A 25882-nucleotide genomic window follows, 5' to 3' on the forward strand; every position below is an offset into this window, starting at 1 on the left:
AGCAGCAGCCCTCCAGCAGGTCACTCAGTGCTGAACGGAGAAAGAGTCCTGACGAAAAGTGAAATTATTTGGAAGTGGAGGGAGCCCTTGCAGTGGGAGCAGCTGAGAAAATGGTTTGTTTTGATCATTTTTTCCTGGGGAATCGAGCATCATTTCGAAGCATAAAGAGGCTGTTGATGTGCAGCAGTGAGGAATTCGGGAGGAAAAGCTGTTTTACTGCAGTGATGCAGCGCTGGGTGTAACAAACACAGGGATGGGCACAGCCCAAAGGCTTTCCTGAGTTATTGGTGCTGGAAGCACGGCCAGGAAAAAAAAAAGGAAAAAAAAAAAAAAAAAAAAAAAAAAAAAAAAAAAAAAAAAAAAAGGGAAAATGTGGCATCTGGGTCTCTGCAGCCAGAGAATCAATCCCTACTTGTCGATTTGTTAAAATCTGGGATCACCTGCAGGAATTCTGTGTGAGGCCATTTATTCCAAGGAGATTGTGCCCTAAAATCAGTGGGACACAGGAGGATTTAAAGACAGATTAACTTTTGTGTTTCCAATAGTGTGGAGCCTAAACTGGGATCAGTCTCCTACCAGCATCTTTAAATGTCAAAGATGTCATCTGTAAATGTCAAAGGAAAGGCTTCTGCTCCCTTTGGAGGGGAAAATGCCATCGCAGAGGTGTGAGAGAGGCGAGGAGAATCAGGAGGCTCCTGTGCCATAACTCCTGTGACGGGATTTGCCAGGCCCTGGTGGTGCCAGCAGCTCTGTCCCCGGGGAAGGGAACGCTGTCACCCTCTTCCCACACCCCCAAACCCTCCTGCAGCTGATCCTCGTGGAACAAACCCTTCCACCAGGAGAGACAACACAAGGGACCTCTTGGATTGCCCCCAAATTGCATTTCAGGGTCTGTGCAGATTTTCTGCACGAGTTCAGCAGTTTTGGTCTCTGGCTTCCTCTTCTTGCTGACCCCCAAATACCCCCAAATAGGCACAGGGGTAGGGAAAATAGGGACTATCCCCTGGGAATAGGGCCTGGCTCTGTGCAGGGCAGCCCTGCTAACTCAGCTTGGGGAGCAATCCAGCACTCTGAATTATTTCTAATTTTTTTTTTTTAAGCTGGCAGGATGCCACCAAACCTTCCCCTAATCCCTCTCCTTGCAAGGATGGGAATAACATCTGGCCAGGCTGACAGCAGTCAGGCTTTGGAGGAGCTGAGAGCCCTGAAAACTGAACCTCCTCGAGCCTGGTGTGCATTTATCTTCCTCTGCAGGACATTAGCAGGCAGAGTTTGTTTTCAGTGAGTTATTTAGCAGAGAGAGGGATTAGACCTCGGGCTAGCATTGATTAACCCCTGCATGTTGAGTTGTTTAACAGCATAATGGATTAGTCATGTTTGCTGCTGACCTTTGTCAATCGCATCCTACAGCTGGAGCTCCTCGTCTGGCTTTTTTTATTTTTTAAACACACAGCTCCTTATTAAAATAATAATAATAATAATAATAATAATAATAATAATAATAATAATAATAATAATGTGGGAATTGCGCTAAAATTGTGCTAAAATATCCCTGGAGTGAAGAGCTGGGGCAAAGAGTCCCAGAATTCCTGCTCTTGGGTTGGACATGAGCCCCATTTATGGAGCTCCCATAAAGTGAAGGCTCTGCAGGAGCTGGGGATGGATGGAATGGAAAAGCACTGCTGGAAAGGCACTGGATTTTTTGTGGGTCTTGGAGGCTGTGGAGTGAAAGCTCAGTTAGCAGGAGGATTTATGGTCACCCTGGCAGTGAAATCTGTCCTGTTTGGTGATTAAGAGTTGGCTTTTTAAAGGAAGGGATGGGGCAGAGGCGCTGTGAGAAACGGGTGAAGCCTCACAGCCTCTGGTGGAACCAAATTAAACCAGTTTGAGCATCCTAGCTGGTTAAAACATAATAAAAACTGCTCGTATAACTCTGCTGCTGAGGCCAGGGACCCAAAGGAGAGGAAAAACTGCTCAGTGGGACCAAGCATGACACCAAGAAAAGCATCTTAAAGTGCAAAATGGCAATTTAGGGGCTGCCAGGGTTGTATAAAGAGCCCTCACAGGGATCAGATTTGGACCCAGGAGAATGTCTGAGCTGAGGGTGTCTCCTCAGACCTTCCATTCCCTTAGCAGTGCCTCAAGAAGCCGTTTCACTTGCCTTTTTTATTTAACAGAATACCTTCCTGCTGCAGCCAGGAGCTCTTTTCTGGGCTCCTTCTGCCGCAGTCCAAGTCAGGTCAAGGAGTTTGTTTGGTTTACTAAAAACGATCCTCCAGTTCAAACAACACTTAATTCATGGAAGCCCCGTGGCCTCTGTGAAACACAAACCCCTCTGGCCTCCTGATTTATGAACAGAGCCTGGCCAAGGGGAGAAGAAGAGCTGGGGCACAGGTAAAGGAAAGGCAGGGAAAGGGAGAAAAGCCCCCAGAAATGGGGGATCTCAGGGATGGGAGGTGGGATGGGCTGGCAAAGGCTCTGCTGACCCACAGGGGCTTGGCTTTTGGGCAAAGGGGGATTCTGGAGTTATCAGAGTGGTCAGGACAGGTCTAAGGTAAGCCCAGGCTTTGGATTAGTCCCTGAGTGTGGATGGGATTGGAAGGGGAGGAAAGTTCCAGCAGAGTTTTGAGGGGGTTTGGGGTGTGCAGAGGTGGGGGACACTCAGCAGAAACTCCTTTCCTTTGGCTTTGGAGGGCACTGGGAGGGAAATTCCTCCAGTTTGGGGCCTGAGGAAGGAGCAAGACCCAGCTGGGTGTCCCAGCCTCTGTCATATCCAAAATGGATATATGGTGCTGAAGCCTGGAATTCCAGCTGAAATAATGGATTTGTGGTTGCTGGATCACAAAATCCCAGGTGGAATAATGGATTTTTGGTGCTGGAGCCTGGAATTCCAACTGACGTGATGGATATGGGGGTGTTGGATAATGAAATCCCTGCTGAAATGATGGATTTTTGGGTCCTGGATGACGAAATTCCAGCTGGAATAGGAGGCTGAGCTGCCAGGGGTGACCTGAGGAGCAGTTTCGGGTCACTGTGGGTGGATGAGCTTTGTGTGGAGAGGGAAAAATGTCCCTGACTTGGGGACCTGGTTCTGGCTCTTCCCAGAGCTCCCCAGACTGGGAAACTCGGCGGGGACAGGAGGGGATTTATGGAAAGGTGACGGTGCCTGACTGGAAACACCAGAGAAATGAAAATGAGTCAGGGCAGAGCCCACTCGGAGCTGGACAGGATTCCTCGAGTGATTCATCCCCAAAAATGACGGATTTTTTTTCCTTTCTGTATTCAGGGAGCAGCTCAACCTCGGGAAGGGACTGTGGCCTCTTGTCTGGAGTGCTGGGTGGTGCACACAGCTCCCTGAATTCTCCTCCTTTCTCCTCATCCCTGCTCCAGCCAGAGGAGGGAAAAGCCGACAAATGGAAGGGTTTGTCACTGCAGGAGGATGGAATGGACCTGTAATGTTGGGAAATCAGTGGGCAACCCACACAATGGGCCTTTTTTTTTTCTGCTTCTTTTGGTTTCACCACAAAATTTAGGAATGGAAAGAGTTGCCTGGAAGTTCTGTGCCGTGGTTAATTGACAGGGATGTTAGAGACAGGGAAATGGGGATGAAAATGGTTTGCTGAAAGGGAAAACTGTAGCATTAAGCTGATTTTTAAAAATATATATATATTGTTTTGTTTTGTTTTTTTTTGAAGGGCAACTTAGAGGATGATGCAACCAAAATGCCTTGGGATGCTTTAATCCATTCCTAGACCTGGGAATAATCCCAAAATGATGGTGATTCTGGGTGTGCTTGGATGAACATTTTCCTTCATTTTTCTTTGGTTATTGACGTATTTGAAGAAGCCCTTTTTTGCTGTTCTTGACCAGATTTAACTGCCTTCCCTTATCTCATTTTTCTTATCCTGACAACACCTCTCACCAATCAAAATGAACACCTCAGGGGCAGAAAATTTCCAGGCAGCGGAAAATTTGGGGATCAGGCACCCAAACTGAACCTCCGAGTGATTTCAGCTCTGTAGATTTGCCACCTTTAATCTTTGGTCACCATTTGTGATGGACAAACCGGAGCTGGAAAACGAACTTTGGGATGTTGAGGGGGAATTTAGGAACTTCTTCAACGCTTGGAGATGGGAGTGGAGTGCCTGCTCCCCACTGCTGGGCAGCTCCTGGTCCCACCCACGGCTCTGTGTATCCCCAGGGATTATCTCCTGGAGTCCAGACAGATTATCCGGGTTTAGCCTGAGCCGCTGCCTGCGGGTCAGAGGGAGAAGGGGAATTCAAGCCCGGGATGTGAGCAGGGAACGGCAGCTCCTCGCTGTCCCCCAGGCTGGCACTGGAGCAGGGGAAGGGCAGCTGAGTTCAGCCTCCTCCCCAGGAGGAATTCATCCCGAATTTCACGCCTTGAACACATCCAAAGCTTGGCCTCGTCACCGCCGAGCTGGAGAGGAGGCGACAAGGCTGGAAAAAGAGGAGGAGTGGAAAGTCTGGTCCCTTTCTGAAGCTATTTCCTTTCTTAAACAGAGCCCTGAAACATCTCGACATGCACCAAAAAAACAAACCCCACCTTTTCCAGGGATGGGGCTGCTCCTGGTTCCACCTCATGGCAAAAAATCCCATTGGAATTCCCGCTGGGGCAGCCGGGATTCGGGACAATTGGCTGCCCAGCTCCTGGGTTTGGGGGTTTTTTTTGGCCCAAACAGGTGCTCAGCCTTCAGGAGGGTGGGACTTTGGATTTCTGTGTGTTGTGGTTTGTCTTTTTTGGGGGGGAAATTTAACTCTTGAAAGAGTTTTACTTGTTTGGGGGTTTTTTGTTGTTGTTGTTGGTTGGTTGGTTGGTTTGGGGGTGGGTTTTTTTTTGGGGGGGTGGGGTTTTTTGGGGTTTGTTTATGGGGTTGTTTGGATTTTGGGGGTTTTTTGGGATTTTTTGGGGGGGTTTTATGGTTTTCATGGCGATTTGTTTTGGGGGTTGTTTGGGATTTTTGGGGGCTTTTTTGGGGGGCTTTTTTGGAATTTTTTGGGGGGATTTTTTTTGGTTGTGGGAGTATTTTTTGTTTTTGGGGTGTTTTTTTGTTTGTTTGTTTGTTTTTGTTTGTTTGTTTGTTTGTTTTTTCCATTTGCGAGGTACCTGTTGAATATCTTCATCATGCCTGCATTCTAATTAGAGCATTAATTATCTGTTCTACCTGAAAAATTGGAGTATCCTGCTATCAGTAATGACGGGCTGCCCATCACCATCCCCTAAAAATGCAGATTTGGGGTCCAAACCAGCGCTTTCAGGAAGGTTTTCTGGGGAGAAAATGCTGCCGCTCTGCAGGGCGGGAACGGGTGTGAACAGTCCTGGGTAATGCTCTGAACTCCTTGTTCCAATTAAAGACCACCCAGAGCTCCCAGTCTGGGGCACGCTGAGCTCTGGGATTCCAGATGTGAAGCTCCTTCTGTGGATAAATGGAGAGTTTTCGTTTGCCAAGCCTCTCCAGCCAAAATGTCTCTTTAGGGCTAAATCCTCCTTTTTTTTTTTTTTTTTTTTTTTTAAAGCTGAATTTAGGAGCGATCCTTTCCAGGCCAGCAGGTGAGATCATAGACAAGGATTGGGATTTGGGGTCTCATTTAGCACAGAACAATTGATAAAAATTGAATCAATGGCAGAGATGCAATTGTGTTTATAAATTCGCAAGGAGTTAAAGGCTGGCATGAAAATGGTGGAGGGAAAAGTGTGCATTTTGTGTATTTTATAGATGTGTTCTCCTTATAAATGGTATTGAAAATAATTCCTGAGAGCAGCTGCCTGTCCTAATTATTTATACAACAGCTCAGGTCATTTTAATTCCTCATTTTAGCCTTTTCCCCTCAGCTGGCCATGGGCTGTAACTGGTTATCAATAATCCTTTCAAACTTCTCCCAATTCTTTCAAACTCCCCAACCACGGCCTTTTGGCCGAATGCTGGTGATGATTTGATAACACAGAAATGATTTTTTTTTTGCATTACCTATATCCCTTCAGCCTTTTCCTTTCTTTGGGAAGCTCACAAACGTGTTCTCCATCCTATAAACAACAGCCAGCTGGGCTTGAGATGCATTTAGGCACGAAAACCCTTCCATAAACTGCTGTTCCTTGAAGAAATTTGGCCCCCAGCCACTGCTGTGCTCCTCTGGCTGCTCAGATGTGACCCTGGCCGGCTGCTGGAGGGATTTGGGGTCACCATCAGCCCGTCCTCAGCTCGTGTGACCCCTCCTGGAGCTCCCACCAGACGATCTGGTCCTCCCCAAAGAGCCAAACTTTGGGTTGGTTCCCAAAAACTGGGCACGTGGCTGCTGGAATTTTCCAGTTTTGCCACCAGCAGGAGCCGAGTTGTGTGTTTCTGTTGCTGTTGGGGAGGGACAGGCAGGTCTGTGCAAGCTCCCAAATCACCTGGGGGAGCAACGAGGAGCTCAGACTTCCTGCTCAGCAAAAAAAAGCTTCCCCTGGGCCAGGTTTTTCACTTTGCATCTGATCCTGGTCCAGGTTGGGATGATCTGGTGTGGGTCTGGAGCAGGGGAAAAACAGGGAGGTGTGGGAGTTGAGTGCTCTGAGCTGCTTTAATTTCCTTGCCTGCTGCTTTTGGTGCTTTATAACCCCTCTTCCCAGGGCTGAGGAGGGCAGGAATGGCTGGGGTTGGTGTGCAGGGGTTTGGGATTTTCTCTCACCGCTGGAGGAGACAATCCAGGAGCTCATTCCCAAACTCTGAGCTGGTCGTGAGGCCAGAAATCTGGGAGGGGAGGATGCAGGATCCTGGCATTTGGGGCAGAAATGGGAGCCCACAGCTGGCAGGGCGAGCAGACACCCCAGGAAATCCTGAATCGAGTGATTACTTCAGTGCCACAATCAGGGGTTATTTGGAATCACAGGATTAGGGAATGGTTTGGGCAGAAAGGGACCTTAAAGATCATCAAATTCCAAGCTCAAGGGACAAGGGGGGGGATTTGCATCCCACAGGCTCCGCTGGGGCTTTCACCACCCTGCTTCCAAGTCCAAATTCTTGGGATACTTCACGGTCTGAACACGTGGAGGGGAGAGAGAAAGGACCTTCACGGGGGTGTGGAACAGCTTCTGCTCCACAGGGGCAGCTGGGAGCCTGGGGGAAAGCCCAGCTGGAATATTGGGAGATTTGGGAGCAGGAGGGAGGCTGGACACTGTCAGTCCTGGGATATTTTGGAGCAGGAGAGAGGATGGACAGTGTCAGTCCCAGGATACTGGGATATTTTAGAGCAGGACGGTGTCGATATTGGGATATTTTGGAGCAGGAGGGAGCATGGACAGTGTCAACCCGGGATATTTTGGAGCAGGAGAGAGTATGAACACTGTCAATTCCAGAATATTTTGGAGCAGGAGGAAGGCTGGACAGTGTCAGTCCCAGGATATTGGGATATTTTGGAGCAGTAGGAAGGCTGGGCAGTGTCAATCCCGGGATATTTTGGAGCAGGAGAGAGGATGAACACTGTCAATTCCAGGATATTTTGGAGCAGGAGGAAGGCTGGGCAGTGTCAATCCCGGGATAGTGGGATATTTTGGAGCAGGAGGAAGGCTGGACAGTGTCAATACCAGGATAGTGGGATATTTTGGAGCAGGAGGAAGGCTGGGCAGTGTCAATCCCGGGATATTTTGGAGCAGGAGAGAGGATGGATAGTGTCAGTCCCAGGATACTGGGATATTTTAGAGCAGGATAGTGTCAATATTGGGATATTTTGGAGCAGGAGGAAGGCTGGGCAGTGTCAATCCCAGGATATTTTGGAGCAGGAGGAAGGCTGGGCAGTGTCAATCCCGGGATATTTTGGAGCAGGAGAGCTCTGTAGGGCTCCTCAGGTGTTGCCCTGAAAGATTTCTCCTCCAGGCTCCTCCTGGAGCAGGAGCACGGCCTCCAGTCACCAGGTTACCCACGAAAGGCTGGCCTGGAAGGGGTTTTCATCCCGGGAATCTGCCCGGGAGTGCCGCTGGCACCGTCCCCAGGCGTGCCTCTCACCTCACCACTGACAGGCTCTGTCAGCACGGCGAGCCTCCTGCCCTGTGCCTCGGGCTTTGCCAGCTCCACCGCCAGCCAGGAGCTGCCGGAAGGTCTCTCAGCAGGTTCACAGGGAGATGGAGGGATTTCCTGCAGCTCTTCCCAAATGGATCCTTTGGGAACGTTCCCTGAGTGTGTTGGGAGCATCTCTTGCCCGTTGCTTGATCTGGAGGGGTTTGGCCGCCTGTCCTTTGAGGTTTTGATGTGTTTGGTGTGGATTATCCAAGTAACTCTCATCTCACCAGGCCAAAGATTCAAGGCCAAAACTCATCGTGGTGCCAGGTTCTCCCATCAGACAGCCAAAATCAGGGGCTGTTGGGATGAGAGAGCCCAAAACTGGGATAAGAAATCCCAAATTTGGGGTAAGAGATCCCAAAACTGGGATGAGAAATCCCAAAGTTGGGATGAGAAATCCCAAAATTGTGATGAGAAATCTCAAACTTGGGATGAGTGATCCCAAAACTGGGATGAGAGAGCTCAAATCTGGGATGAGAGATCCCAAACTCCTTCACTATTTCACTATCCTTGTGTGGGACCTGGCTGCCCAGGGCCTCGAGTGCTGGGTGACCAAACCCACAAAGAAATTGGAATTTCAGGCAGAGGGTGGGAATTCAGGTGGTGGAAATGGGTTTTTTCCCCAGTGGAGAGGGCTGGGACACTGGTGTGGGCCAGGGTGTGGGGCTGGAGGTGACACCACTGCTCTGGGAAAAATGAGCACCAAAGGAGCAGGGAGTGTCCCCTGGATGTGACATCTGTGGTGCCAGCAGCGACGTTCAGGCCTTTGATGGCACTGAGAAAGTGTCGATGCCAGCAAGCGTCTTCAAGAGATGGATTTTGTTGTTTTTCCTTCTCTGGTCTCCATTTAATCTGATTTTGGTTTTGTGGAGGGGTCTGCAGCATTGTGGGCCACCTGGTTCTGGAGTGTGATCTGTCCTCTCCTGGGACCTGAGGGATGGGGAAGGAAAGGAACTGGAGATTTTTTTTTTTTTTTTTTTTTTTTTTACAGAATCAGGCTTGGGTGGGAAGGGACCTTAAAGATGGTCCAGTTCCAGCCCTGTGCTGGTGTTGCTGCCCCACGGTGCCAGAACATTTAAACCTTTCACCAGAGTGATTTATCAGTGCTCACTGCTGTGGGAAGGGGGCACTGAGCAAAACAGGGAGCCCCAGGAGCTGGAGCTGGGCTCAGGACCAGTTGGGTGTGCAGAGCAGGACCAGCAGCTCTCCATCTCTCCCATCCATTGCATCCTTCCATCCCTTCCATCCTTCCCATCCCTTCATCCCTCCAATCCCTTCCATCCTTCCAACCCTTCAACCCTTCCATCCCTTCCATCCCATCCAATCCCTTCATCCCTTCCATCCCATCCAATCCCTCCAATCCCTTCATCCCTCCCATCCCTTCCATCCTTCCCATCCCTCCCATCCCATACAATCCCTCCAATCCCTCCCATCCCTCCCATCTCTTCATCCCTCCCATCCCTTCCATCCTTCCCATCCCTCCCATCCCTTCCCTGCCACAGCTGGATTTTTCCTGCCCAGTTCCCACCTCTCCAGGAAGGGAAGCACCTTCCCTTTCCACTCCTTGTTGGCACTTTCACCCTTCTCATGTGCTCTTCTTCCTTTTCCCAAACCCTCGCGTTCCCCACGCCTCCAGGAGCCCCACCTGATGGAATCACAGAACATCCCACGAGGATGGAGCTCAGCCCTGACCCAGGAATCCCACCCCGTGCAGGACCCATTGGGGCTCCCTGGGGACCCCGGCCACCTTCTGGGTGTCACCTCCCACCCCAACCTCCTGTCACAGCTCCAGCCCTCCCCTGTCACCAGCCAGCACAGGGGGACACCAGCTCTGCCCTTCCTCTTCCCCAGCCCGAAAAACTCCGCGAACTCCGCGATGGGATGGGGGGGGAAAGAGAAAGAAAAACTCCGTCTGCTGCTATTCCAGCGGGAGGTGAAAAAAACGAGGAAAAAAAATCAAATCCCTCTTTCGGGGGCCGGGACATCCCTCTGGAAGCAGCGGCAGGGGCGGGGGCTGGCCCTGCCCGGGTTGGGGCTGGGGGAGCCGCTCCTCCCGGCCCTGATTTGCTGCTCCGCTCCCAGACTGACAAACTCCTGCCTCGAGTTGGTTTTTTTTTTTTTTTTTTGGTAAAGAAAAGGAAAAAAAAAAAAAAAAAAAAAAAAAAAAAAGGCGTGGAGGAGAGAGAGAGAAGGGAAAAACTTTTTTTTTTTTTTTTCCAGCAGCCCGGGAGCAAGGCAGGGCCGGAGCTGAGCGCGGCGGAGCCCCCGCACCCTCCGCCCGCCCCATGGCTTTATAAAGGGCTGCTCCCCAGGGGGGGCTGCCGGGGGGGTGCTGAGCGCCTGCTCTGCGCTTCTACACACCACAGCTTGGATTGGGGGCTTTGATCATCTTTGATTTTGATTTTTTTATTATTTTTTTCGAGCTGTCCCGAGCCGCTACTCCGATTTTTTTTTTTTTTTTTTTTTGGGAAGGGAGCATGGATACGCACACGAGGTGGAAAAGGCGCAGTTGGATACGGAGCTGCTGGGTGCCCGCTGCGCTGCTGCTGTTGGGTGCCCTGTCCCTCGGCCGGGCAGGTAAGGAGGGTCCCTAAACCCACCCTCCCAAAAAAAAACATGTGGGAGATGCTTTGGGGTCGTGGGGTTGGAGTTGCTGAAGTGGGGGGCTTTGGTGCGGGGCAAAAATATACCAAACCAATCCCAAAAAACTCTTGGTTTTCCTTCCGTGAATTCCAGTGAAAAAAAAAAGAAAAAGGAAAAGCAAAAAGGAAAAAAAAAAACCCTCACTCAACAAAACCCACCCAACCTCCTTTAGCTGCCCGAGTCTCTGAATGCCATTTGTCAGGGGGGCCCGTAAAAGGGGTAAAAACTTAAAACAATTCTTTATTCGCCTTTCTCGCAGCAAGAGCTGCCTCTTTGCCGGGCTGTGCTTTTTTTCTTTTTTTTTAATTTTTTTTTTTTCCTGGAGGAAAAGTCGGGGATGAGTTTCTGGAGACCCTGGTTCTTTCAATCTGGCTGTGGATATATATGTGAATGTATATTTAGTCCCCTGGAAACCTCTGGGCTTGCGTAGTTCCTCCTCCTTGAGGAGCAGAAAGTTTTGTTGGGTTTTTTTGTGTTTTTTTTTTTTGTCCCGCAGGAATCTGCTCTCCCCGAGCACATCAAAGCTCGGGACACAAAAGCTGCTCTTTAGGGGACCCCAAAGCTCTTTGCCCCTTTCCCAACCCAAATCCCGCAGAGTTTCTCCCTAAAACCGGAGCTGAGTGCAGCAGCAGGAAGCTCCGAACTTCCAGATGTGCAGCAGCACCGAAAACCACTGGAATGTCACTTTTTTTTTCTCCCCTTAATCGCACAGAAGAGGGACTAAACACATTTCTACTTCCCTTTTTGGGGTCTTGCTGTTTGTTCCCGGAGCTCTGGGAGTAAGAATTCCCAAAATTCCTGCTTTCCCCGGGTGGGCTGGGAATTGCCCGAGCGGAGGGGGGAGTTTTGTGGGGCTGCTGGGGAAGTTTTCCGGGTGTTTGCGGAGCCTTTTCCCGGTTTGCAGCGGATACTTGGAGGCTCCGGCACAGCCGAGCTCTGTTTGTGTTGGATTTCAGGCAGCTGAGACAAGTTTTGAAATCCAAAAAGTTAAGCTCCAGTTCTTCAGGGTAACTCGAGAAGTGCCCTGAAGAGCTGAGCTTGTCTGGGATTCAACTTCCCGACCCAAATTTTGTATTTTTGGGGTGTTTCTTTTTGCCCTGGCAGTGGAGTGTGTGGGGTTTGAGTGTTACCAGTGCAAACATCACTGGGGTTCCCTGTGAAAAACCAGCAGGGTTGCGAATTATTTTCATTTCTGGGTTCTCTCTCTCTGTGTAAAAGCAGCAGAGTTGTGAATTATTTTCATTTCTGGCCTCTCCAAATGACCTTAAGGGAGAAGAGGTGGGCGTTGGAGGAATGCTTCCATTAAGGCTTTGCTTGTGGAAGGCCGAGCAGGGTGGGAAACCTCAATGAATAAAAATGTCTTGATCATCCCTGCAAGGGAATGGGAGATCCCAGAGTCTGTCCTGCGGAGGAATTGGGATGTTGGAGCCGTTTTCCAGCTGGCAGAGCGCTGGAATGACACCAGCTCCTCTTGTACTTTGTCTCAGCTGAAAATTGAATTATCACCAGACCGCTCTGTTTCAAAGAAAGAAAAAAAACCCAACATTTTTTTGTTTTTTTCTTTCCCTTCTGCTCGTGCTGACGCTTCCAGAGCATCCTCAGGCACTTCCCTGTGTGTATTTATCCCTCAGAGAACTCCCCAAACACTTTTTAAAGTGACTGGGTGACTTTGGGAGCAGCTTTTTGGGGGCGGCTGTGGGAGCAGGGGATGGCTGGGAGCTTTTGTGGGGCCAGGAGCAGCTCTGAGGAATGACTCTTGTGGTGAAAGGCTTTGAGTTTTCCTAATGAGCCGCCTAATAGGACATCAAATCATTTGGATGAGGGAGGAGCCAGACTGGGGCTGCTGATGGCATTGACTAATGGGCTCGGTGGCTTTTTTTATTTTTTTTTAAATTTTTTTTTCCACGTTGTCTTTGGTTTTATGTTTTATTGCGGCTCGGAGAGGGTTTCAGTTTTTAGGGTGGGTGGTTTCTCTGTGTGGAGAGGTAGAAAGTCCCCTGTGATCTGTGGGGTGGCACCTGGCACGGCGGATTTCCAGCAAATGACAGGGGAACTAACAATGTCAAATAACAGGGGAATAATGATGGCAAATAACAGGGGAATAACAATGTCAAAGCTGCCTCCCACCCAGCTCAGATTTTCCCATTTTTTTGCACCAGATGATGTCACACCAAAATCGAACCCGCAGACAAAGCTGGAGCCCGGCTCTGCTCTTACAAATCCCTGTAAAAAACCGAATCGGGTTTCTGGGTGAAACTTTTTTGGACGCAGCAGTTTCCTTTAGTGGCAAAGAGTAATGAGGAGCTGAACTAAAATAAAAACGCTGGAAATTATGCAGTATCCTGTTACCAGCTGTTGCTTCTCTCCTTGGCTCTTCCCCAGTCACCTAAAAAAAAAAAAAATTCTTTATCCAGCCAGTTAAAAGTGAGTTGTGTTTTTTTTTTTAAATACTTTGCCAATCAAAAGTGCTGATATTGTTTTTTTTACAAGAAGAAATCTGACTTTAGAAGTCTGGAATGGATGGATGGCAGTTCTGATTTCCCCTGTAAAATGAAGCTGGATTTTGCTGTCAGTGCAGTGCCAGGCTGCAGTGGGAATTTGGAATTAGAAGCGCCCAGCTGTGGGACATGGCCTGGCCAGGGGACAGCAGAGCTCTGCTCTTGTTCAGCCAGGGACCAGGAGGAAAAAACTCCGTGCTGAGCTTTCCCTGACCTCAGGGGATTTCAAAATTGCAAATCCCATTTCCTATTTCATCCCTTTGGGGTAACTCGAAGGCAGAACTTGCTCTGGGGAGTCGCTGATTTTTGGTGTCCTCACAGGGCCAGCAGTGAGGTCTCACTTAGCTCTGGCCAAAACATGCTTTTCATGGCAAATTTAAGTAAAAAAGCTGCCTTGGTGCTGTTTCTAGTGCTTATTGCATGCCCCAGGAGAAATCAGGAGGGGCTGGAGAGGGGTTATAAATCCTTATTTTAAATGGGAGCTGTCCCTGTCCTTTAGGATTTGGGATTGGAGATGGATTTTTCAGGTTGGTTCCTTTTAGAACCAGAGAGTTGATCTGAGCTGTCTGTGGTGAGCTGAGGGCAGGGCGTGTGCTGAGAATTTGGGGGGACTCAAACCTCTCTCTTCCACCTCTGGGTGCTGCAGGTGTGCAGGTGGGACACCCCTGACCGACCTGGGGACTTCATTTGTGTCCCTTTTCCCTGTGTGTGGCTGCAGCCAGTGCTCAGCACAGAGCCCCTGAGGCTGGGAATCCCCCAGGATCACTGAGCTCAGCCTCTGAACACCCCCTGTCAGTGAAACCCCTAAAAGCTTTCCTTCTGATGGAGGTTTTGCATTTTTCTCAGGCTGTCCCAGAGGCCCTGAGTGGCACAGGGATGTCCCCACAGAGATGTGGCACAGAGATGTGTCCCCACAGAGTGGCACACAGATGTCCCCTGGCAGTGCCTGGCTGCTTTTCCTCTGCCCTGGGGCTGTGCTCAGCTCCTGCTGCCGTCTGTCCATCCCCGTCCCCCTGTCCCCAGCCCAGGATCTGCACTCTCACACCTGCTTTGGGTCAGATTTGATTTCTAAAATGCTGAATTTGATTTCTGAGGTGAGACAGGAGGAGTTGCTGTGGACCGTGCCCAGTGTGAAATGCCACTTAGAGATGTTTAAATGCCATTTCGAGATGTTTAAATGCCATTTCGAGATGTTTAAATGCCATTTCGAGACGTTTTTGAGTTTTGTCTGGACTTCAGGAAAAAAAATCTGGGAGTGCTTTCCAGGAAACTGCTCTTCACTCCAAAGGGTTTATCTGCTGGGGAGTTAAAATTGGCCTTTACTTCCCTCATTAATCATTCTTTGTCTGCTGTGCTGATCCCTGGAGCTGCTGGATCTCGGTGCTGGGGGTGTCATTCCTCAGGGTGGAGGGTGGAGGGCAGGTGGAAAGGTGGAAATCTGCACTTGGGAAAAGTGCAGGGAGCAAAAAGCTTTCACAGAAATGTTGCAAAGGAAATTTTGTACAGAAATTTTGCACGGAAATTTTGCAGGGAGCAAAGAGTTTTCACAGAATTTTTGGGGTTTTCTGGCCCCGTCCAGCCTGGCCTTGAACACTTCCAGGAATTTTCCCAGCCAAAATCCTTCCCAAAATCCACTCTAAACCTACTTTGTGTCAGTTGAAAACCATTCCCCCTCATCCAAAGCCACTCACAAATTTTGTTGTCGAGCCTTGAAGGGGCTCTGAGGCCACTCCAGGAGCTTTGGGAAGAGCAGCTCCATCCAGAGCTGGTGCTCTACTGTCACAGGAATTCGCTTGAACAGCCCCTGGGACAGGGGAAATCAGGACACCAGGATCAATTTGGGATTTCTTCCCCTCTGTCCACGCTCCCCCACCTCTCCCTTTGCCTGCTGTGCTTAGCTGGGCTTTGGATGCTCAGGCTGGAGCCTTTGGTGTAGAAAACGGAGCATTTGGCAGAGAAAGGTGTAAAATATTACCTGTGGAACACGTGGTTGTCATATTGTGACACCCAGACCTTGGTAAATGGTTAAAGGGAGGAGAATCCTCTGGGAAATAAACCAGGAATAAATCCCCAAACACACCTTGAGGCGTTTTTCATCTGGGGGAAGAATTCTTCCCTTCTGCTTTTATCCACCACGGATTTCCCAGCAGTTCTTTAGGACTCTGCTGTGGGTCTCTGGTGTTGTTGCTGCTCTCCAGGATATTTTTGGGAATGTTGAGGCCTTGAGCTGGTGGAATTGGGTCAGGTTTGATCTGCAGGATTGGTCCCACAGAAAAATCAGTGTCAGGGGGTCGTGCACACGTGAGCTTCTGAAGTTCAGGGTGATCTTCCCGTGTGAACTCCTGGATTTCAGCCTCTGGCTTGGCTGGGAAGTGTCCATTCTCCTGGATATATGGCAAGGCTGGCTGGTGAAAGCAGCACTGGTGTGGTGTGGGAGGTGCTGTTCCCAAAAAAAGGGGGATTCCCCTTGGATCAGCAGCCTGAGGGGGACTGATACCATCAAAGGCATCTCCTTTTCCCTTTTTCCCTCTTTCCCCTTTTCCCCCTTTTCCCTTTTTCCCTTTTTCCCTCTTTCCCCCTTTTCCCCTTTTCCCCTTTTCCATTCCCCTTTTTCCCCTTTTCCCCTTTTCCCTTTTCCCCTTTTCCCCATTTCCATTTTCCCTTTTCCCTTTCCCCTTTCCCTTTTCCCCCCTTTTTTCCCTTTTTCCCCTTTTTCCCTTTTTCCCATTTTCTCCTTTCCCTTCTCCCTTTTCTCCTTTTCCCTTTTCCCTCCCCTTTCCACAGAAATTCCCTTTCCTTTTCCCTCCTCTCTTCCTTCTTCAGGGTAGCTCCTTCCCTTCCAGCCCGTCCTCTCTTTATATCGAATATTTCACTCTTCCCGCTAAACCTGATGTGACAGGGACTGAGTTTTCAGGCCTTAAAAACACAATAAAACCTTTGTGTGAAACAAAGCGACACCGAGGACGGGAAGAATGAGCAAAACCAGGGGAACAAAAATAATAATAATATTAAAAATAATAAAAAAAAAAAGGTTGAGACATGAAAGAATGGAAACATTTTGTTAAAATCTAATGTTATATGGAAAAAATTGGGTTGGCAATGTGGTCTAATTAACCACTGGTTGCTGTTGGCAAGTCCCAAGGCTCTTGAAATTCAGCCTAGCACTGACTGAAGCATCCAAATGATGTCGTGGTTTCTCTGTGGACGTGTCTGGAAAAATCTGTGGAACTAAAATAAATAAATGAAGGAACTACACAAAAGGCATTTTTGAGGTCGGTTGCTCCAAGTCTGGGCTCTTTTTTTTTTTTTTTTCCTCTCTTTCCAGAAGCCAAGAGGATTCTTAACATCATCTGGAAGCTTTCACAATGATGAGATGTCATTTTTTTTTTTTTTAAAGGAGGAAAGTTGTATTAATGTATTTACAACAAAGTTTTTCTTCCAGTCTCTGTAATGAGCCTGAGAGAAAAAAAAAGGAGAGTTTAGGGATTGAGTGAGTGGAAAAGCTGCATCAGGGCTCGTTCCTGAGCTCTGCTGTGGGTTTTCTCCCAGCCCTCAGGCAAATCCTTGGGTTTCCCATGTCCTGGGGCTGCTCCTGCTCCTGTGCAGAACCTGAGGGGCTGCTTGAACATGATTTTATTGCTGATGTGCCAATAAAATCCCTGTTCTCAAGCAGCTCCAGGAGCCTCTGTCCATCCCTCAGGTCGTGTTGGTGTTTGATTCTTTCTACTTTAGGATGCTTTTCCTCCCTGGGGTATTTTTATTCCTGTTGGGCATCCCCAGTGCTCCTCACTGGGCAAATCTGGGCGATTATTTGGATTTTTTTTTCTTTAAGATTTGGGTTTTTGCAGATTATACCAAGACCACTGTGCTGCTCTCAGAATTCTTTGAATTAGATCTAGGAAGGGAATTTGGAGCTGAGGATCCTCTGGGCAGCCACCAAAATCCTTCAGTTTACTGGGAAAAAAACCCTCTTTTTGGGGTGCAGATGGAAGTGGGATGTGCTGATGGTGATGAACTGGAGTTAATCTTTAATAATTTTATTTATACTTTAAAATGCTTTTCTTCCTTGGGATATTTTTATTCCTGTTGGGCATCACCAGTGCCCCTCACCCAGTAAATCCAGGAGGTTATTTGGATTTTTTCTTTAGATTTGGGGCAGGTTTTTTGCAGATTATACCAAGACCACTGTGCTGTTCTTTTGGCTGCTCTCAGAATCCTTTAAATTAGATCTGTAAAGGGAATTTGGAGCTGTTTTCCTAAAGAGGGATGGGATGGATGTTTAGGGGGCTCTTGTCCTCCCTCAGCTCGAAGAAAACTGAAATTATCTTACCTTAGATTTACATTATACACATTTAATATTACATTTATTTATTATACACGTTATCAATACATATTTATGATGTAAATAATAAAAATCTCCCTGTCAGCTGACCCCGTGTGCCATCCCTGCCCAGATCCAGATGTGCATCTGCAGCCAGGGAATTCTTTCCGAATAAATAAATCCAAAAGTGTTTCCTGGGCTCAGCTTTTCACCAAACTGCTCCAAGACTTTTTTTTTTTTTTTTTTTTTTTTTTTCTTTTTTTTCCTTCCCTTTCTGCTCCAGCTTGCCAAGGAGGGCAGTTTGCAGCGCTCGGGGAGGAGCTGACTGGGGAAGGAGAGGTCACTCAGGGGTCTGCTGGAGTTCCCACTCGTCACTGTCACATTTAGGGAGCAGATTTTGTGCTTCTTGCTCCTGTCAGCTGGAGCTGCTGGTTCCCAGGGAGGAAATTCGGGAAGGAGCCACGCTCTGCCTCTGCTTTTCCTCCCTCCACCCCTTTCTTTTTTTTCTTTTTGTTTTTTTTTTTTTTTTTTTTTTTTTTTTTTTTTTTTGTTTTTTTTTTTTTTTTTTTGTTTCCAAGACAATGCTGGAGTAAGAATTCGCTGCAACCGAATTCCTGGAGATGACACTGCCAGTTTCCCAGGATTTCTCATCCTCCTGCAGCGTTTGACACTCGGATTTTTTTTTTTTTTAGATTTTTTTTTGGTGCAGCTCATTCAACTCTCAAACACCAATCAAGCAGCGAGTCTGTGAGGTTTTATTTTATTTTATTTTATTTTATTTTTGGGTTTTTTTTACCACGAGGAATGAGATACCTACTACTCTGTGCGCTCTTCTGTGCTGCAGTTCAGCAGCTGAATAATGCCAGCATTGTTTGGGTGCCCTTATTTCCAGCTTGCACCATTAAAAGTGAATAGAAAGGTCAAGGAGATGAGTCACAGCGAACACAAGTGTCATTCTGCTCAGGAGAAATGGGGGAAAAAGAAAAAAAAAAAAAAAAGCAGCTCCCAAGGGAGGTGTTTGAGCTGGAGCCTCGCAAGGAGCTCCGAGAGGGAATTTGGCTGGGATCTGCTGGAGTTTTCAGCACCCAAAAAAACAGCAGCCAGGGCCTTGGGCAGCTGCTGTGGGATCTGCTGGGAAAATCCGAGGGATGCTCTGGAGAGTTTGGGCTCCGTGCTGCTGCGCTGGGAAGCAAAGAGCTGCAGTGGGGAGTGTTAGCAGCTCCTGTGCAGCCACTGGCACCCAGAGGGAAACAATCCCTCCAAATCCAGGTGGAAACTCCTCATGCTCAGCCAGAATCACCTTTAGCTTTCAGAGGCAGGGTGGGTGAAGGTGCTCTTGGAGAGGGACAAGGACACGGGGAAAGGATGAGGGGAAGGGTTTTAAACTTCCAGAGGGCAGGACTGCATGGGATAATGGGAAGGAATTGTTCCCTGGGAGGATGCTGAGGCTCTGCCACAGGTGCCCAGAGAAGCTGTGGCTGTTCCTGGATCCCTGGAGTGTCCCAGGCCAGGCTGGAGTGACCTGGGATAGTGGAGGGTGCCCCTGGATGAGCGTTAAGGTCCCTCCCAACACAAACCGTGTGTGATTCCACGATTACCCCTGGAATTCTGGTGGGATTTGGGATGCTGGGGTGTCCTTCTCTCCCTGCAGCAGAAACATAGAATCAGCAGGTTGGAAGAACCCTCCAAAATCATCCAATCCAACCCACCCCTAACCCCTCAACTAAACCCTGGCACTGAGGGCCACATCCAGTCTTTGTTTAAACACACCCAGGGACGGTGACTCCATCATCTCCCTGGGCAGATCATTCCAATACTTTATTATCCTTTCTGTAAAAACCTTTTTCCTGAGATCCAACCTACATTCCCCTTGAGCACAGCCACCCTTCAGGGAGTTGTGGAGAGTGATAAGGTCACCTCTGAGTCTCCTTTTCCCCAGGATAAACAACATCACCGCAGGGAAAGGCTGGAGCTCTGACTCCCTGGATCTGAGGGCACTGCAGCTCCCTGCCCTGCCCTTTGCAAATGCCCGTTTGTCAAGGAAGCTTTTGGGATTTCCTGCCCAAATCCTGACCCCAGAAGCCTCAGGCAGAGCCCTGGGAAGGGGAATGTGGCTGGTGGGCTGCAGGTGTGGAAAGGTGAGGGGCTGGAGGAGCTGTGCCAAAGGGATGGGCTGGGGTCCTGGCCAGAGCTTTTTCCCTTTCGTTGCTTTAAATTAATTTATTTCATTGATTATTTTAAAATAAGAATTAATAATAACATAAAATAAAATAATTAATTTAAATATAAATTCCCTTGAATTGCTGCTGGAACCGCCCTGGAACAGCAGCAGTGGCCAGGGCACAGAAGGATTTAAGAGCTTTTTAATTTTATTTTTTTTTTAAATAGGGTGGAGTTTAAATCCTGGGCTCCTGTACCTGTGGGTTTCCTTTTTTTACACCCTCCTCTGGGTTTATCAGTTTGGCTGATGTTTTTCCCTGTCCTGGCGAGGAAACAGCCCCAGTGCATTTGGGATCGTGGTGTGCTGCCACAGACTCCCCTGCACATTGTCCAGAGCTCCTTTGGGCTTTTGGCAGCGTTTGAGCCATGAAAGTCCAGAGGAATATTGAAATTTTTGATTCCTAGCCATCGGATTTTTCAGTTCTGAAGTCACTCAGCCGGTGTAAAATAGATATTTGTCTGAAAAAGAGCGAAAAGCTTCAGAATCCTGATTTATTCTGCACATTCCCCTTCAGCAGGGACCCAGAGCCAACCTTTTCCTCTGTGTCCCTCCAGTGGGGGTTAATTCCCATAAACGACTTTGCAAATGGATTTGCCACTTCGCCTTTGATCCGAGGTGGCCAAAAAAAAAAAAAAATTCCAGCGGCTGTGGAATTCCTGGGAGCTGAGGCTGGTTTGGTGGTGATGCAACAGAGTCGTGGAGTGGTTTGGGCTGGGAGGGGCGTGGTGCTCACCGAGGGCTGGAGCTGATTTTTGGGACGTTGTGAGGTGAAATATTGGGATTGTGACCTTTGTGATCATATTCCATGGAAATGTGGGGATTCTGCAGAGGGATGAGATGGTGGGAGCAGAGCTGGGTGAGGCCTGGAGCTGATTTTGGCGGTCTGAGCCTGGTTTTGGGGTGAAACACTGGGATTCTAACCTTTTCTGCTGGTATTCCACGGAAATTTGGGATTTCTGCAGAGGGATGAGATGGAGGGAGCAGAGATGAGTGAGGCCTGGAGCTGATTTTGGGCATCTCAGCCTGGTTTTGGGGCAGAATATTGGGAATATTCTAACCTTTGTGCTGGTATTCCATGGAAATCTGGGATTTCTGCAGAGGGATGAGATGGCTGGGCTGTGATTCCGTGGCAAAAGCCTCGAATCAGGGCACAAACCTCCCTGGAAATGCCCCTTGGAGGGTTTTCCCTGATAAACACCGAGCTGTCCATGCCTCAAAGGTGGGATCTGCTGCCTGCAGGGCAAAGCTGGGGGTTCCTTGGAGGATCAGCTCTGCTCTCCCCGCATCCCAAACCCTCATCCTGATGTTTTCCTCATCCCCTCTGCGTGTCCTGGCAGGAGTGACAGGTCCCTGGGTGTCCCCCCGTGGTGTCTGTGTTCTTATAGAGCCACAAGGGCTGGAGAAGGACGCGGATTTATCCCTCTGGAGCTCGGGATGCGATCGGAAAACTTCGAGGAATGTTCTCTCAGCAGGGCTGGCCGGCAGCGGGAGAGGCACATTATCACGTCCTGTGCACTCGGGCTGGGGAGAAAGTCTCTCTTTCTGCCTCCCTCGAATGTTTAAATTAAAACAATCTGCCTTTTCTGCAGCTCTTGGATCCCAGCCCTGCTGACCTCAGAAGTTGGGATGGCAGGAGGAGCTGACAGACCCAGAACCGGCTCTGGATTTTGGGGGGTTTTTTTGATTTTTTTTTTCTTCCCTTCGAGTCGTGAATCCCTGCAGGATGCAGAAGGGGGAAACAACGAGGGTTGTATCTGCTCTGCAAACATCCATTTCCCCCAGCGCTCTGTAATTAAGGAGCTATATCGGGAGGCTGCAGGGAGCAGCTTTTCCAGCCACAGACATTCCCAAGGCTGGGCAGGATCAGCCTCTCACCCCGAAAATGGGACAGCAGAGCCAAAATGCCCCAGGAGCCTTTAACAGCCATCCCTAAGGGCGCTGGATGTGACCCTTCATCCCTAAATTCCAAAGGCAGCCGTCTTCTCTGTGCTGGGAATTCTGCCGGGATTGAGGTTTTCCCAGATTGAGTGACTCTGAAAGTCATCCCAGGGTTCTGCTCTGACCCTCTGATGTTTTATCCTGCCCCAGGGCCCCGTGGCTGGGGCAGAAATGGGATTTTTTGGCTCCCTGGCTGTGCCTCAGGATCTCTCAGCACTGCTCTGGTCTGTGTGGAGCTGGATCCAGGGCTGGAGCAGCCTCTGTCGACTTTAGGAATTTGGGCACGGGAGGAGCAGGGCAGCATCACTCCTGGATTACAGAACTTCCCTTCATCCCTTCCTGCTGCTGCTCTTCGCTGCCCAAAGGAGTTTTTGGGGAGCTTTCCCAGCATTTTACAGTCCTGGGTGGGATTCAGGGCAGGAAAATGCAGTGGGATCTCTTATGGCAATGGGGATAGAACAGATTTTTCCTGTGAAACAGGAGCCAGAGCGAAGTCCAGAGCTTGGTTTGGGTCCATAAAAATACTTTGGGTCCCTCAGCTGAAGGGGCTTCAAAATCCCCACCAATAACCCCTGGGATGCTCTGAGCCAGAGTCAGAGCACGAGTTAAAGATGTTCTGCAGGGCATCATCACTCCTGGATTACAGAACTTCCCTTCATCCCTTCCTGCTGCTGCTCTTTGCTGCCCAAGGGAGATTTTGGGGAGTCTTCCCAGCATTTTACAGTCCTGGGTGGGATTTCTTATGGCAACAGGGGTAACACCAAACTGATCCAGATTTTTGCTGTGAAACAGGAACCAGAGCCAAGCCCAGAGCTTGGTTTGGGTCCATAAAGAACTTTGGGTTCTTTGACTGAAGAGACTTCAAAATCCCCACCAATAAACCCTGGGATGCTCTGAGCCAGAGTCAGAGCACGAATTAAAGATGTTCTGCAGGGCATCATCACTCCTGGATTACAGAACTTCCCTTCATCCCTTCCTGCTGCTGCTCTTTGCTGCCCCAGGGAGTTTTCCCAGCATTTTACAGTCCTGGGTGGGATTCAGGGCAGGAAAACGCTGTGGGATTCCTTATGGCAACAGGGATAACACCAAACTGATCCAGATTTTTGCTGTGAAACAGGAGCCAGAGCCAAACCCAGAGCTTGGTTTGGGTGTGGAAATCCCCATTAAAAAAATCAACTTTGGGTCCCTCAGTTGAAGGGGCTTCAAACTCCCCACCAGTAAACCCCGGGATGCTCTGAAACAGCCAGAGCACAGGGTTCAGGATGTTCTGAGGGGCACTGAGAGCCCAGCAGGCTTTCCCTGCCTGCAGCTCCCTCCTCCCAAGCCTTGGCCAGACAAACCGGGGCCCTCCTTGCTCTGGGGACGCCGATCCCAAATCCTGAACAGCCGTGCTGCTAAAAGCAGCCCCATCCCTGCCAGCCTGCAAATAGCTGAGCCTCTGCTGCTGCTCCAGAGCTGCCCTGGTTTTTTGGGGCCTGGGATGAAGCTTTTTATGGCTTAAGTTGAAACATCTGCTTTTGGAGGAGTGAAATCTGTCCCCCCGTCTTCGTTTCAGGATCCCAGGGTGGGATTTGGGGCTTTGGTGGGGTCAGGATGATGGTTTTTCTGATGGTGGCAAAATGCCCAAATTCAATTTTAGTCAATGAGAAGTCTAAAAATAGAGATGGGGGGATGAGAGGGAACTCCTGTGAAACCGAACTTGGTTCTCTGATGCTGAGTGCCCCAAGAAAATGATTTGGGGGGAATTTCCACCCTTTCCTTCCAATTTTATGGAGCCAGGGAGGACAGTGCAGGGAGTGCTGGTGCAGACAGGTTGTGTTTATGACACTGCCCCAGGCCTGGGCAGTGTCAACAGGAAAATGTGGAAAATGTCAACATCCAACAGGAAAATGTGGAAAATTCTCCCAAGAAGTCAAGTTTGGTCAGGAAATAATCATTGGAATAATCATTCCCTGGTTGGGAATAATCCATTTCACTGGAGGTGAAATAACCTGTAAAGGTTCCCAAAGTGGAGGGAAGTGATTGGAATGAGGCAGGAGCTGAGTTGGACCTGTAAAATCCTGGAGTTTTTATTAAATTCTTCAATTTTTGTGCAGGGGCTTCCAGCTGGATCTTTCCTGCAGCCGTGTCCTGGTGGGTTTGGGCAGGAGGAAGCAGGAAAAGGGCAAAGTCCTTCCCAAACTGTGACATTTAGGAGCTGCTGTTGGGATTTCTGGGATGATTTCTGCCTTCTCCTCGCTCTGGCATCATCTCTCAGCGTGAAGGGATCACTCTGAGCGAGCTCTTGGTGTTGTAATGACAACGTTTCTTTTCCTGGAGCTCTTCTTTCTTGGGTTAGAAATGAGGGCACAGAAAAATGTCCTGAGGTCACCTTGAACCTCAGCACCGAGCTGTTTATACACTGCTTCATCAGTGATGAGGAGGGCATCAAAATGCTCCGTGTAGGAACCTAAAATCCAGGATAAAATATATATTGATAACTCAGTCTTCCTAAAATCCAGGATAAAATATGCTTATAACTCAATCTTACTAAAATACACTGATAATTCAATTTTCTTAAAATCCAGGATAAAATACACTGATAACTCAATTTTCCTAAAATCCAAGATAAATGATACTGATAATTCAATCTACATAAAATCCAGGATAAAATACACTGATAACTCAAACTTCCTAAAATACGGGGGAAATATATTAATAACTCAATCTGTATAAAATACAAGATAAAATATACTGATAAATCAATCTTCCTAAAATCCAGGATAAAATATACTGATAACTCAATCTTTCTAAAACACAGGGTAAAATATACTGATAATTCAATTTATATAAAGTATGGGATAAAATATACTGATAACCTTCCTAAAATCCAGGATAAAATACACTGATAATTCATTTTTCCTAAAATCCAAGATAAATGATACTGATAATTCAATCTATATAAAATCCAGCATAAAATATACTGATAACTCAAACTTCCTAAAATACGGGGGAAAATATGTTAAAAACTCAATCTGTATAAAATACAAGATAAAATATACTGATAAATCAATCTTCCTAAAATCCAGGATAAAATATACTGATAACTCAATCTATGTAAATTACAGGATAAAATATATTGATAACTCAGTCTTTCTAAAACACATGGTAAAATACACTGATAATTCAATTTATATAAAGTATGGGATAAAATATACTGATAACCTTCCTAAAATCCAGGATAAAATACACTGATAACTCAAACTTCCTAAAATACAGGGAAAAATATATTAATAACTCAATCTATATAAAATACAAGATAAAATATACTGATAACTCAATCTATATAAAATATACTGATAACCTTCCTAAAATCCAGGATAAAATATATTGATAACTCAAACGTCCTAAAATACAGGGGGAAAAAATGCTAATTTTAGATAAAATATGATGATAACTCAGCATCTGCCTTGTCTCCAGGTTCCTAAACATTTCCTCCCCTCATTTCTCTCACAGTGCCTTTAACTCCTCACTGTGCTGGGCTGTCCTTGGCTGCTGGGATTGGTGTAAAAAACAAAAATTTATACAAATTTCCCTGTTTTCAAACTGTTTGGATTGTCATCCTGTGCTTTCCCAGGTGCTGGAATTGTGCTCCTCCCCTCCTTTATCCCAAATATCAAACGCTGTGGGATGAATGGCTCCCAGAGCTGAAGTCACAGAGGGATTCTTGTCTTGGTTTCACCCAGAGCAGGAGCTGAAAGGCAAACCCCAAAAGTGTGACCCCAAAAATGGGGATTTGCAGCAGCTGTCAATGGGGAGAAATAGGATTGGGCTCCCATATTTCCCGGTTTTGGGTAGGGAAGGATGGATTGAGGAGCCAAAGGTGGGTTTTATCTTGAGTTTCTGCCCAGCTGTGCAGGGCAGGGACGCAGCAGCTCCCCTGGGAAGGGCCTTGAAGTTATCCCTGACATCCCACTGCTCCCCAGGGAATTCTGCATCCCCCCCCAATCCTTTGCCCTTCCCAAATGATGTTGTAGGGCTTTTTACTCATCCTGATGTCCTGATAAATCCTCAGGCTCGTTGGGGATAGGAATCACCCAAAAACCCCGCTTGGATCTGATGACCCTCGAATCTGATATTCCATAATCCTGTGATGGTAATTCTGTGATTGCAGAAGTCAGGCAGGGCTGTAGGGAAGCTGCTCTGGTCGGAAACTGGCAAAACTCCA

The 25882-nt window shown here is 48.1% G+C and overlaps 1 protein-coding gene across 1 annotated transcript in view; it reads left to right on the forward strand.

Moving 5' to 3' along the window:
• Positions 1-10461: 10461 nt before the first annotated feature.
• The window catches only part of COL5A1 (collagen type V alpha 1 chain), a 137006-nt gene continuing 121585 nt past the window's right edge, over positions 10462-25882 (forward strand). The window contains 1 exon segment of the mRNA XM_066332902.1: positions 10462-10631. Coding sequence (XP_066188999.1) covers positions 10532-10631 — 100 coding nt within the window. The 5' untranslated portion in view covers positions 10462-10531.

The sequence above is a fragment of the Sylvia atricapilla genome, chromosome 19 (genome assembly GCF_009819655.1).
Source record: "Sylvia atricapilla isolate bSylAtr1 chromosome 19, bSylAtr1.pri, whole genome shotgun sequence".
Lineage (NCBI taxonomy): Eukaryota > Metazoa > Chordata > Aves > Passeriformes > Sylviidae > Sylvia > Sylvia atricapilla.